This window comes from Haliotis asinina, chromosome 14, assembly GCF_037392515.1.
Source record: "Haliotis asinina isolate JCU_RB_2024 chromosome 14, JCU_Hal_asi_v2, whole genome shotgun sequence".
Lineage (NCBI taxonomy): Eukaryota > Metazoa > Mollusca > Gastropoda > Lepetellida > Haliotidae > Haliotis > Haliotis asinina.
In genome coordinates, this window is record NC_090293.1 from 50,292,169 (window position 1) to 50,307,366 (window position 15,198).

At 42.4% G+C, this 15,198-nt stretch overlaps 2 protein-coding genes across 2 annotated transcripts in view; one reads left to right on the forward strand and one right to left on the reverse strand.

Moving 5' to 3' along the window:
• The window catches only part of LOC137262209 (large ribosomal subunit protein uL11-like), a 394,062-nt gene that overhangs the window by 377,228 nt on the left and 1,636 nt on the right, over positions 1–15,198 (forward strand). The gene's annotated exons all lie outside the window — the stretch shown is intronic.
• Positions 1–15,198, reverse strand: part of LOC137262205 (bridge-like lipid transfer protein family member 3B) — a 117,436-nt gene that overhangs the window by 62,298 nt on the left and 39,940 nt on the right. Inside the window, exon 5 of the mRNA XM_067800000.1 lies at positions 8,750–8,858. Coding sequence (XP_067656101.1) covers positions 8,750–8,858 — 109 coding nt within the window. The remainder of the gene's footprint in view (positions 1–8,749; positions 8,859–15,198) is intronic.

Sequence of the window (15,198 nt, forward strand, 5' to 3'; positions counted from 1 at the left end):
TAGCAGTATCCAGCCATGTCACAGCAGAGGAACAAGAAAGAAATGGGCTTCACACAATAAAACCGTGTTGGGAATCGAACCTGTGCCTTCAGCGTGAGGAACAAACACTTTAACCACTAGGCTACCCAGTTGCACTGGAGGTTGAGTGAGACAGTGAGTGAATGAGTTTAGTTTTAAGCCACTTTCTGTAATATTCCAGAAACATCACACTGGAAACCAGAAATAGGCTTCACACTGGAGATTGAGAATAATCAGACCTGGACCAGACAATCTAATGATTGATATTGTGACCAACAGTGCATGCTGAAAAGTCACTAAACCTCTGCTCCTCAACCATTTTATGATCAGCATGTATAATATAGGATGTAACCTAGTCGGACATCCCCTTTTCTGAAGCAGCGGATGATGTGTTGCGCTACAAAACTTTTGAACTATAATTAACATCTACACAAACTGATGATTGATAGTATGAGCACACAAACAATTTCTGGCTGATGCACAGAAACAAATCTGGAAATCACAACAATTATTGTAAACTAAACAAAAGGGCAAAGTTGGGACAATATTTTTTCTCTTATGGGCGAGTGTTCCTGATATCCATTTTAATACCCGTAACATCATGAACAAAAACAGTAACATTGTCAACATCTAGCATTTTCTTCAGAAACTTGGGGCAGTGATGCTGCCCAGTGGTGAAAGTGGTCACTCATCATGCAAAATGCTTGGGTTTGATTTCCAAGAAGGGTACAATGTTTGAAGCCCATTTCTGGAGTTCCCCCAATTATCATTTTATGTTGCTAAATGTGGTGTAAAACTCACTCACTCACTCTTTAGAAACTTGAGCCGACTCAAACCTGACGACCACTTTTTAATCATTCTCAAGCCTCAACCAGTACTTAATCCCATCAGCTACAAACTTCTTTCAAGATGCATGACCATTAAAAGCAATCAGAATTCACCGGTGCATTTGTGCCTCTCTAATCTACGCCTCTGTTGGAGAACTGAGGCAGTGAAGACCTTTTCTTACTGCATGTTGGCAGTGGAATTCCTGAAAGTCTTCAATAACCTGTAATTGAATTGCATTGCTGCCAGGTCAATTACGTCTCATTGATTCAGCCCTACCTTGCTGAATGGCCCTTCGGTGACGAGCAAGCTCTAGGTATTGATTGGACAGACTTAGGAACATCTCTCTCAGGCTGAATTCCAATACAGGTTCTACATGCCCTAATTCCTTTTGTTACAGGCCATGTGAGCAATCAGTTTTTGATTTGGTGGCAAATGCAAAACAATGGCTTAACGTCACTTGGATAAAACAGGGAGCTGTTGTTGAAGCTTCCAGTATTTCAGATGTTGGAATTCTGATCACAGATTCTGTTTCTAAACTCCTCTCAGTTTTGGCTAAACATCAATTCTCAGGAATATGACGTTTCAAAATTTTGGGTGAAATCTCTTCATGACATTGCAGGAGTCTGATGTATTTGTTTTTCAGATTCAACCTACCAGTTTGTCAGTATCAGCCAATCCCAAAATCCCACAAGTACAAAATTGTAATGCATTGAGTGAAAACATTTTTTCTTGAAGATGCTGGGTGATCTGGGTTAACGTCAAGTTTCAAACTTTTTCTTTCAAAGGAAAGGAATTTGTTTCAATTATTGTCTGGTGTTTTGAGAAGATAAATGAACCTGAATCTGTTGTTTAGGAAACATTGCAATGTGGTAGATTTCCGTGATGCAGTGGTGCCCAGAAATATAGACTGACAGTTTAAGTCCCATAGATCATGCACAAAGGGTGTTGGGGCATAATCAATCTTCCTCGTTTATCACATCTGTAAATTGGGATAAATAGACTTGTTAGCAGGAAAATTCTTGAACACCAGTCAAGAAAAGAAATGTCCTTATTCAGAAACTAAACCCTGGGAAGTGAAATCAATCCTGTTGAATATTGGGATTTGAGAAGCTTGGATGGGTTGAATTGAATTTCAGTCATCTTGGAAGCTAATTGGAGACCCTTCTAATGACAAGTTCACGTTTTTATCCCCTTCGTTTTACATTTGAAGGAAGTGTCTGATGAAATATTGTTTTCATGGAGGTTGGCTTCATGGATGCAGACCGAGACAGGGACACACGGCTAACACAATTTCTGAGTAGTCTCGACATATCGTGAAGGACAATTATGCATACAGTTCCATCAGCAGCTTGACCGAATGAGTTCATGTTGATGTATGGTACACTTTGCATGATGCATAACACAGTCTGTAGCTGACATTCCAGTGATTGACACTGTGAGCAACAATCCAGGGTCATCGCAGAACAACAATATGCTATTAACAAATTCACCATGTGGGGCATCCAATCCACATACTGGGGAACTGTTCTAACACAGAAACCCCATGATTAACAGGTTGGTTGGTGGGTGAGATGGATGGATGGATGGAATTTTTTACCCCACTTTTAGCAATATACCAAAAATACCAGAAAGCACTAATATATTACCAAAATTTCAAGAAAAAGAAAGACCCTGAGCTTCTTTTGATCATATTTTTTTTATTAGAGGACAAAGATAAAAGTATGATAGAGATGCTGGGGTCTGTTTTTTTCAGGGAGAACTTTGAGAGGAGTTTGGTTCTGTGCTAAGAGCTCAGGTCACAAATCAGTGGAGTTAAGTGATGTTGGACGCGGAGAGTCCTTGGCTGGATGACTCAGTGTTTGGAAGCTCGACTTTTGAGAGTTTCTAGGACTTCAGTCCTGCCTAAAAATGAGCACACACATGTGATATATGTGGTCTCATCTTGGGCAAGCAAGTTTGATCAAAATTGCTTCTGTTCACCCATAGAAAATGGGTACCCAGTGGGAAAAAGTCATAACTTTCCAGCGTCTAATAGGCTACCTGGGTTATCTGGGGTAATGATGTATTTGTGTTTTGAGCATGCACACGTGTGCAGAAACCAGAGCTTGAAACTGAAAAGGTCAATGTAAGTTCATCATCATAAGCATGAATTTTCATATTGAGCATGGTCAGCTCATCCATCGAAATACTGGCAATGAAGGTCAAAAACCAAGAACTCTGAGAATGACTCAGGTAATTGATTTAGTAAAGAGAATATTGTAAAGCTCTGAAGCCATGATTTGAAGGGAGTTCACTTCATTCTACAAAATACTGGCATTGTTTAGGAGGGGTGAAACAGGTATTCTGCAGCAGAACCTTGGTATTCTGCCTTCGGTTCAATAGACCGTCATGCAATTAAAAATTTCGACATTTTTGGTTTACGTACCATCATTTTTATCAAGTCATGAAATGACAGTTTTGTTTACTCAAAATAACAAAGATTATGTTTTCTGCGTTATGAAACAGTGTAAAGTTCGCCTCTTGTCAGTTTTCTGCGTTATGAAACAGTGTAAAGTTTGCCTCTTGTCAGTTTTCTGCGTTATGAAACAGTGTAAAGTTTGCCTCTTGTCAGTTTTCTGCGTTATGAAACAGTGTAAAGTTTGCCTCTTGTCAGTTTTCCGCGTTATGAAACAGTGTAAAGATTGCCTCTTGTCAGTTTTCCGCGTTATGAAACAGTGTAAAGATTGCCTCTTGTCAGTTTTCTGCGTTATGAAACAGTGTAAAGTTTGCCTCTTGTCAGTTTTCTGCGTTATGGAACAGTGTAAAGTTTGCCTCTTATCAGTTTTCTGCGTTATGAAACAGTGTAAAGTTTGCCTCTTCTCAGTTTTCTGCGTTATGAAACAGTGTAAAGTTTGCCTCTTGTCAGTTTTCTGCGCTATGGAACAGTGTAAAGTTTGCCTCTTATCAGTTTTCTGCGTTATGAAACAGTGTAAAGTTTGCCTCTTGTCAGTTTTCTGCGTTATGATTATATCTCATAATATTGGTGTTCCGATGACCGGAAATAATCCACATTTGATTGGAAGACGAACAAAAAATGATTATCAACTATAAAAAACATACTTTCAACTGATGGGATTTTGTTGTTTTAGCATAACACACTTGAATGAAGAAAACTAACCATTAAATTTGCTCAACAGCGTAAAGCAATGAGCTTTGTAACATGTAACCACTTTCATTATTCATTTACCCGGCCTCTGTCTTTCTGGCATGCGTGCATTTCATTACATGACAGTGTTAGTCATAAAAAACATCAATTATGAAAACCATGGGGGAAAAACACTTGAAGTTGGAAGTTACATTAAAAATGTATACATTTTGATTACAATGGATAACCATTCACAATACGTCTTCCAATAATCAATAGTGGATTTGGTTTCTGATTCCCAGCACTATCTTATATATACTGAACCAAACCAGACTGAATAGAAGGCCTTGTACAGCAATACATGCCATGCTGTGGTAAGACTATGAAGTTTCACCCTAGTAGTCTACACAACTGAACAGTATATAGTGTGAGCTTCAATAAGACACTGGGCTACATTATCTTGGGGGGAAAGTGTCACAAGATGCACAACAAAAGGTAGTCTGATGAGCTTTCACAAACGCAAAAAACATTACGCAAGATGTAGAGACCCCTGATGTCATGGTAAGGTTACAGATCCAACTGTCAGGGAGATCACATACACGAGCTATTGGCGGGATCACATACACCCAGCTGTCTGGGAGATCACATACACGAGCTGTTGGGGGGACCACATACACCCAGCTGTCAGGGAGATCACATAGAAACAACTCTCAGGGAGATCACATAGAGACAGCTGTCAGGGAGATCACATAGACCCAGCTGTCAGGGGAATCACACACAACCGGCTGTCAGGGAGGCCACAAAGACCCAGCTGTCAGGAAGATCACATTGACCAAGCAATCAGCATTTGACCACAAAGAGTTGTAACACAGAAAACAGAATCCATTTCCTAAGCCACTCATCCTGTACAAATCACTCCAACAAGATAGAGAGTACTGGTAATAAGATCTGATTATCAGAGCACCCTGATTAACCTGCAGCCCCAGCCCCTGCCCCTGAGACCCAGGCCCTGAGACAAAGTCACAGCCCCAGCCCCAGCTGCAGATAGACTACTGGAAGATTTGATGCCTTGTGGGACATAGCCTTAGCTTCTTAAGGAAATATTGCACCAATTTATTGCCCATTATGTTTCAGCTTGAGTGTCTCCTTCATCACAGCACCTATTGATTTCTGTATCTACTGAGGTCAAGAGAACTGTAGGTAGAAAGTCTCTTTCATCAACCTGCATCACCAGCTGTACACAAGGACTGGGCTTGGGGGGAATCAATAACATCATTGGTCATCAATTGGTAATAGAACTACTTTGGTAGATACCTTATCTGATTACCAGAACACATTTGTCCATATATCTATCACTACGACTTACTGGAACAAACTACAGTCTTTGAATGCGGATAGAGGATAGTCACAGACAATATGCCCTTCTAGTCTACCAGGACACACATGCTTGGTTTCTCAAACATTGAAACTAATTTCATTATGGCATTGTTAACATTCTACATAACTAACATTCCTATTCTCAACAGAAACAATAGTGAAGGTATCATCTCATACATTCATTCTCAAAAATCCATAACATACATTAGCGAATCCTCCATTCTCACATAATATCACCCATTCTCACAATATGTCAATCCCCAATTCTCACAAAACCTTGATCATACATTCTCAGATTTCCTAAATCCTACATATTACCTGAATCATCTGTTCTCATGCTACCTCAAACATTCTCACATTACTTCAATCATGTATTTTCATATTACCTAAATCAGCCATTCTCATATTGTGTCAAGTGTTCATAAACACATATCTCAATGGCCGCCTCTCTCACTGTCTGTCACATTGCATCTATAACTGCCTCTCACTCTGCCTTTCACACTGTATCCAATAACTGCTTCTCACACTGGCTGTCACACTTCTCACACTGGCTGTCACACTTCTCACACTGGCTTTCACACTTCTCACACTGGCTTTCATACTTCTTACACTGGCTCTCACACTTCTTACACTGGCTCTCACACTGCATCAATAACTGCTTATCACACTGGCTCTGACACTGGCTCTGACACTTCACACACTGACTCTCACACTTCTCACACTGGCTCACACTGGCTCTCCCATCTTCTTATTTCTCATTACTTCACTCTTCAACCATTCATGAATTTACGCCATCCTTCACCTTTCCCTTTTTAGTCGTTTTCACAAGTCAATCATTCCTAATTTCAGGGACAACACAAGCTTAGTAATGTAGTCAACGGAAACCTCACAACATAAGACCTCTGTTCAGAAGTCCTACACATGAACGTGATGAATGCACACACAGACATCTTGATTCAAGAAACTTCGATCCCAGTCTCTCTCAGGACTTCCTTAACAGCAGACCGAGAAGGCCCAACTTTAATGTGGGGTCCCTCATTTCAAAATCATTTAGCCACCATGTGTACAAAGAAGACATTTCTACAAAACCAATTCATCATAAAAATTGAAGACTGATTTAAAGTTGGAGGACAGGAATCAATGCAACTGTGAACAGGTCCTTATTCATAGCGCAGCAAGACATCAATCTACAAGGAAGTATTTGCCGACAATACAAATGTCATAAACCAGAAATAAACTATGCAATACAAATACTGTGCCAATACACTTGGAATTGGTATGGTAATGAAAATGAATATGATATTTCCCAGACAGTTTCTTGCTTGCTAAAATTCAATCATATTTCAAAGCGTTGTTCCTGTTAATGTTCGCATGACAAATCGATTTTAATAAAACTGTAAAATGATGGACCTTGAGGCTAGGCAAACATCTGCCGTCCATCCCTTCAGTCAAGATAAAATTGATCTCTGCAAAAGCTCAGAATATTCTTCTGGAAATTCACCTAGCTTCAACATTTATCCTTCCCAAAGACCCCGTTCTATGTTACGTCAGTAAGTTTACTTTTACACCGCTTTAAGTAATATACCAGCAATATTACGCAAGAAATTGGCTTCACACATTGTACCCATGTGGGGAATAAAACTCGGGTCTTCGCAATGATACGCAAATGCTTTAACCACTAGGCTACCCCACTGCTGTAAAGTTATGTCAGCTTATGTGAACTTGGCTTGGCAAGTAATTATAAGATCTGGGAGATTCTTAATTTTTTCCAGTTCATTTCCTGTTTCCACATGCGTTAATAATTGTTTAAAAGCCAACCCTTAATGGGAAGCCGTATGAACTGATTATTGGAGTTCTGATTATTTCCTTCACTCTTGGTTAGAGTGACATTAAACTCTCTCAGACTTACATAAAGGAGAAAGCATGATGGCTCTCACATGCTAGAGGTGTTATAAGGTTCAAAATGTCATGCTAGATGTGTTACAAGACTCACAATGTCATGCTGGATTTGTTAGAAAACTCAGAATGTCATGCTACAGGTGTTACAAAGCTCACATCATGCTAAAGGGGGTATAAAGCTCAAAGTGTCATGCTAGAGGTGTCACAAAGCATCACAGTGTCATGCTAAAGGTGGGATAAAGCTCATAATGTCATGCTAAAGGTGTTAGAAGGTTCATGATGTCATGCTAAAGGTGTTACAGGGCTCATAATGTCATGCTAGAGGTGATCATACATTATCATAACTTGGGATGAGGGTGGGCTGGGTATTTAAGCAGCACTGTAACAGCTAATTGGCAACCATTTAATTTTAGAAGTTTAGGTTATCTGAACTAAGGTCCCAGCAGCATTGTGTTAACAATCACACAAACTTCTGAGTGAGTGAGTGAGTGAGTGAGTGAGTGAGTGAGGGAGCTTATAGCAATATTCCTGCAATATGAAGATAAGGCACAAAAGAAATGGGCTTCACACATGGTACCCAAGTTGGGATTTAAACCCAGGCCTTCAGTGTGACAAGTAAACGCTTTAACCACTTGACTACCACACCATCTGGGGTGGTCTTGAAACAGATCAGCATGTTCCCATACAACTTATACAAATGCATACTCATTGAGCGTTTGTTTCTTGTTTGTTGATACAAAGTTGCACTCCTGTTTCCCAATGGCTGCCTGCAGACACGCAAGTCGTTTAGCAAACAGATATCCAGAGACATCACTGTTGCCTATTACCAGATAATGACATAGTTACCTAGCGGTTATACACTCAGGATGGTAACAAAGTCACATAAATAAATGAAAGCACATATCTGGAGATTGTCTTATTGGTAGTACAGTTAATCACTCAAGGTCGTAAATCCTTGACTTCAGACTCACTGTGAAGTGTCCTCAGTTGCTGTTCAGTGTTAGCTCTGTTTTACAGTTAGATTAAGTGAGAAATGAAGGATACTGAGTGTCGCAGTCAGCAATATTCCAGCTTCATCACAGCAGACATGATGTTATGAATACGGTCCATTGTGATTAAGCTACAAGTTCTACAACCCATGAAGATACAGATTAGAACTCATCTTCAGGAACTCATGTTTGTTATACAAGCCGACTTATAGGATCTGGGGGGAAGGCTAGTTGACTTGGTTGTCACATGTCATTGTACCCCAGTTGTTTCGATCAATGCTCGCGCTGTTGATCACTGGATTGTCTGGTCCATACTCAATTATTTACAGATCAGAATCATATAGCTGGAATACTGCTTTGTATGGCATAAACCTAACACTCACTTACAACATAATTGACTCTAGGTGCCTATGTCAGTAAGCTGGCTTTTCTGACAAGCAAAACCAATTTTTGGTCAGCCCTATTCAAAGCCAGATTCTGATGACATCATCAGTGAGGTGTGTGCGAACATTACCTGTAGTGAGGCATGGAAAGCGCGGGACATCAGCTTCACCTCCACCGACTCCACGTGGACAAATATTCCGTCTATAACTCGGTCCACAAATCCGTACTTCCCACCAGACCTGCAGAAATACACATCACAGATACACAGCTGTCTGGGCCACATGACTTTTTGTAGGGGTACAAAACTAAATGGGGTACATGTTACCTAGGAGTACATTGTCATCTGAGCTACACATTCCGTAGGGGTACATGACTATCTGGGGTACATGGTCTGTAGAGGTATATCGCCATCTGGGTTACACATTCTGTTGGGGTACACGACTATCTGGGGTATATGGTCTGTAGAGGTATATCACCATCTGGGTTACACATTCTGTTGGGGTACACGACTATCTGGGGTATATGGTCTGCAGGGGTACATAGTCATCTGGGCTACACATTCTGTAGGAGTACACAACTATCTGAGGTATATGGTCTGCAGGGGTAGTAGTATAGGGAATAGTGATTCTGGCTCACTTTTCAAAAACCCCTCTAAAAAGCCTCATTTACTAAATGAGGCTTTGGTGGGACCATTTGCTCTTGCTACTATTGCCCCTACTACAAAGCCACGCCATCACGTTTACCGTGACTTGGCAGGTGGTAACACTGTGCCGTACGGTACGATCAATAATTTGTTGTAAGTTTTGACTGACTATATAGGATCGGTGGCCCGTCCTCGTGTTCCCCTATGTCACGTTTACCTCGATGAAACAGTTTAACGTGAACCGCCTACGATCTCTTTGGTGTTCATAATAAAGGCTTGCTGGGCTTTTTGTATTCCCTGTTCTATGTACTTTTTTTTCTCGTCCTCGCTGATAGCAGACTTACGAGACTTGGATCGAATATCTTGTTTCATTTCGTTATATTTTTTGAGTTCAGATAGGATTGAACGAAACTCCTCTTCTGAGATCTTACTGTCAGAGAGTGCCGTGGAAATACGCTCACTAACTGTGTTCAGCTTTGCTTCGGCCAGAACCCTGATCTCATCGTGTTTCAATGCCTTACGATGCAGTCTGCGTGATACCAACTTAAGCGTCAACCCTAACACCCCCGCTATACCAGCTGTTATTTCAAAACCTAGAACTATAGGTGCAGCCACGATGGTGGTTAACAACACAACTCCTGCCGCCCCTAGTCCCATGCTGGTTGTCATAAGGGTAGTGTCAGCCCCGTCCACGATATTGAAAGCTCTATTGTACTTTTTACATAGTGCTTTCCGCGTGTCACGGTCTTGTTCTAATTGGCATTTCACATCACATAACTGCCTCAAGCGGAACCCATCTACGGTTTCCAATGTCTTCGCTACTTCCTCTACGACTGGGTACAGGCCCATCCTATAATGTATATTTTGAAAGATATTTTAATTGGGGTTCAGTTAATATTCTATCAATGTATTTGAAGTCTACAAGTTCTAGACTACTAGTCAGGGCAATAGGTGAGAGGCTAATAGAATTTCCTGTTGTAATAGAAACCCCAGGGGAGCTTATTAAACGTTTTATATAACCAGTGGGGGTATTCCGTTGTATAACAATACGACAATAATCGGTTGTGTGATCCCAGCGTATTGACACCCCGGGTAAAATTTGGTGTACTATTGGGTAGTCTCTATCGGATAAACCCGTAAAGAAGACTTCTATGATGAGGGTGAAAGGGGGGGATATTCTATCAATATTACTGCTAAATATTAATTTATTGTTTGGATAAGCAAATAACCCCTTTTTGTCGTAACCAGCAGATTGTCTGTGTACTAATTCCCTCTCCGGAATGAAATCCCCTGCCCAGATACCGTTGTTCTTAATCTTAGAGACAACCCCATTATTTAATGTTATATAAGGTGAGGTGAATGTTAAGTTGATCAGCCATTTGGGCTCTTTTAAATCTGGTAACGGCACCCGTCTGTACACGTTGTTTTTGAAGTGCAGGATGTATAATTCATCTTCCTCACCAGGCTGGTCGAATCCCTCTGTATCTCCCAGGTCGTTAAGCGTAGTGTTGGGATGATGACTGGTCATTATTATAATATTATTATATAATTTCCAACTGGTTTTCTGTTAATAATTCAGGGATTAAATTCATACCAATAAAGTGTATGTTGTTAGGTAGGAAGATCTTGGTTAGTGATATCTTGTTTTCCACGATCACGTTGACACCCTGCAGACTGGTGTTGGAGCCGACACCCACCCGAACGTAAACGTTGCAAACTTGATCCTTGTGTCGTTTCTCCCACCCTAGTTTGACTCCCTTCACGATCTCGACGTTATCCCCCGATGATTCCCCTAGGTAGACTTTGATGGCCAGTGTTGTGTTTGACGGTATACCATCTAGTACTTTGTCCACGCCTTCGAATTCAGACACCAACTGTAATGCCACGTTTTGTATACCCGTTTTACTCGATAGCACGTGGAGTGGTGAATTGTTGATTGGGCTGACGACTACGCTACGTCTCTGAGTTGGGACGTAAGCCACGAGCAGGAATCCATCGTTCACGACTTTGTTTAGGTAGTGGTCTTTGTTATCAGTGAACACGTAGGGGGAGAAGAGCTTAATATTGAGCAACCAGTTGTCGTAATCGGGTAACAACACCCACTTGTCATCTTCAGTGAAGGCGAGGTTATATGGCCGGTTCTTTTTGATGGTAGTTCTCTCAACATCGTCTAAGTCGAACAGTTTACCCCCGAACGATGGGTATATTCTCCAGTTGTCATCTCCGGTGTTGACGAGGGCGTACTTAGTGTTGACTGTTGCTCCTGTGGTATCTACTACATCGCTTAGGGCTCCACCGGAGGAGACTTCAACGCGTTTGTAAATGTTGTTTTTCAGTTGCAAGGCGTACGTTTTACCATCTACTCCGGGAGCGTCGAAACCGCGTGTGTCTCCGAGGTCGGAGATCCCGATATTGACGCATTTTTTCACTCCGGGTCCTTGTGCGCTGGTCATGTTACATGAAGTGTTAAGCTGAGGTATCCTATATTTACAGGATTATGATTTATATCTAACACCGATATTGTCAGCTCAGGTATGTTGCCCTGGGTTAATCTCTTATACTGCCGTGGTGAAAACGACTCGGTTCTACCGTCGTTGAATTTCTCAGTTTTCACCGGTACTGCTCTCAGTATAGTGGAAGGGTGGCCTCCTTGAATGTTATACGTTGTGCTCACCTGACTGAGATGAATGTACAGCTCTCGGTACGGTACTAGGTCGGGTAACTTCGTGCCTGTGACGGTTGTTGTTGGTTTTATCTCGTCAGGAGACATACCGAGCATCCTTGCTAATGGTCGGCCGAGCCTCAAAGGGTTTATTCCATTGTTGATTAACACCACTGTACCGTTTGAGTCGTTCATCTTGAGTTCGGCTCCCAGGGGTTTGAAGACCTCGTCGTTTAGAGAGCACACGCTGTAGTAGCCGTCAGTTATCTGGCTGCGAGTTCCACTGACGAACAGCTTATTGTTGCTGATATTAATGTTAGTCCATTGCGGTAGGTAGGTGATATCGCAGAGTGCGACTTCGAGTTGACCTGACGTGTTATCGATCGCGTGCGTCAGCTGAACGGCCTCACCGCTCGTTATTCCTGGAAGTGTTATGTACATATTATAATATATGAATTATAAATTATAATATGGATTTAGCACACTTGAAAATCGTGGTGAATGCAGATGGTACGGGGTTTAAAACAACCTTTATTGATATCTTTGAAAAGTATGTCGTGTCCGTTAATAACGCGCAGGCGGTGGTAAACTGGAATCAAAACCCAATGCAGTTTTGGCAGAACCAACTCAACTTTGCTGTGTGGTGTGCGACGACAGGGTCGGGTGTGAAACCAGACTACGGTATAGACGAACTGAGTAAGGCGGTTATTTTATTTCATATTTATTATCAAACGAGACGAATATTGAAGGAAATAAGTGCTCCTCTTCCCCAAGATAAAGCGTGGAGTATGACGAATAACCCCTATGATAGACGCGCTTATGAACGTGTTTGTGGGGAGTTTGAGATTCCAACGAATAAAGACTTTCGCCTTCCTGGTGTGAACCATGGTCTCGGTATAGTTCTCGTGTACTTCTACAGGTCCGGAAAATATTATGCCGGTTCTAAAGATGGTTCATACAACCCAAACCGGCATACATTTACAGGCCCCACAACGAATGAAAAGATCCATGTCAGCTGTATAAAGCAAACCAGTCCTGATGCAGCCACAGCCTGGACTAAAATGATCTCAAAAACATCGAAAGGATTCACTCGTGCTGGTACAATACGCTTGAACGACTCGATTCGAACGTACGTGTGGGCGCTGTTGGGTGCGCAGTCGATGACGCGTTCTAACATCCTCGGTAAGGGAACTGCTTACGACGCTCAGACACAATTCGTTTCCAACGTTGAGGATGCTATCAATTCTCCAGTTGATCTCCCGAGGGCTATCGACCGTTACCAAAACGTGTTAGAATACGCCAGATCAAAAGTCAATTACGTGTTCGGCGTGGGGTTGTACATGGCCCCGAGTGATATGCAACTGAGAATAAAAAAAGTGGTGGGTTATAACAACAAAATAGTTATAGCCACGAAGGATCAAAAGTTGGGTATCAACCCCGATATTAACACCCCACATATCCCACACATCCCACCACGTGAAAAGGGTATAGTGGCGCCACCTCCGGAGTCTAAAGTTCAACCAACACCACAGGAGGTGGCCCCTCATATGCAGGCCTCCTATCAGCAGCATATTGATAATAAAACGGCCCTAGTGGTTGGTGGGGTAACTTTGGGACTTATTTGGTTAAAGATTTCTTAGCCGCTACGTACACCAGACCCGCCACGGCGATGATGGCTGCCCACAGGTTTTGACTGAGCCACATGGCAGTTTTAGACAGAGCGCTCAACAACCACGAGACGATGCTACCCAGGATGCCGGGAAGGGCTTCAGCGGCTTTACCAGCCAGTTTAGCTAGGCCTTCCCCGAGTTTTTTAATCCAGTCTTTAACACCCCCACCGCCACTTGGAGTTCCGCCGCCTCCTGTAGACCCAACAGGGGTACCTCCTGTTAGTGACACCACCAGGGTTGATATGATAAAACCCAATGCAGTCAGAATGCTGGCGATGGTGACCCCTTGCTCCCGGAACAATATCCGAATCCTGTCTGCTAACGTGGTGTCTCGGTGGAGGACTTGATTGATGGTTTCCCGTATACGGCTGACCTGGGATCTAAGCTTTTCTTTGTAGCCGGACGCTGTCTCCAACCAGGTCTGCCTTTCATCTTCCAAATTACGTATTCGTTCCTCAATGGTGGCTTTCATAGACTCGTCCTCAGTTTCACCGAGTTTTTTCTTTTCATAGGCGATGTGGTCGTCTATCTCACTCATTTTGGCTGTGCTTTTCCAGAGCTGACCACGAATGGTTTGCATCAACAGATCCAACCCCCTCAGTTCCCGAACGGTAAATTCGAGCCCCGGGAAGGGTTCGTTCTCGTAGTCGGTCAACATCTTTTTAATATCATAAGTCATGTTTTGATCTGATGTGGCGTCCCTGATACCTTCCAGACCTTGAACTAACTTCGGAGGATACTGCTTAGGTCGCGCGCCACCGTAATCTATGAAACCTAGTTCATCTTGGACCAACTGACTTCCATGTTTACCAGCTAATGTTGATAAAGCAAGCGGTTCTCTAGTGCGTTTATTCATGAGATCGATCTCCGGGCGAGACTTCAAACGCAGCGTGCCATTGCTGAGGGTAAAATCAGAATAGTTCCTTCCCAACGGCTTGAGTTTGGATTTATTTTCAACTGCGTTGTAATAATCGTCGACGGCGCCTTTAAGGAGCTCGTCACCTTGCGAGAATGAGGTCTCCTGGTCATCATTGAATGCCTGGGCACTATCGTCCCACATATCATCCATAGGTATGTCTTCATCCATTAGTATTAAAAATATATTTCTTTTATATAACAATGTACGGTAGAAAATTAGATCCTTTCAGAAGATTGAGAGAGCCATTAGGTGCCAGAGCCGTGCGCCAGTCGGTGACTATCACCAACAATCCCAGCAAGATAGACCAGAATCAAACTCTGCTGGTTAGATTTCCAAACCTTGGTGAGAATGACCTCATTGTACCAGGCACTGTTCGACTGGCGTTCAATATCACGTTGACCTCCGACAACGACAAACGCGAGCTAGTGCGGAACGTGGGTCGAGCTATCATCAAGAAAACGACCGTCAAGATCAGCGGTAACGAGGTACTGAGCATCGACGACAGCGACGTGTTTCACTGCTACAAGGATCTCTGGAAAAGCGAGAGAGAACGAGTCAATGATGTGTACCAGGGTATCAGCAAATCAACCCGGGCGCGCATAGGATACGTCTTCACGACAGACCAGCAAGACAAGCTATCGGACGGTGAAAAGGCTATCGCTCTAGCATACGGGAATCGATTCTG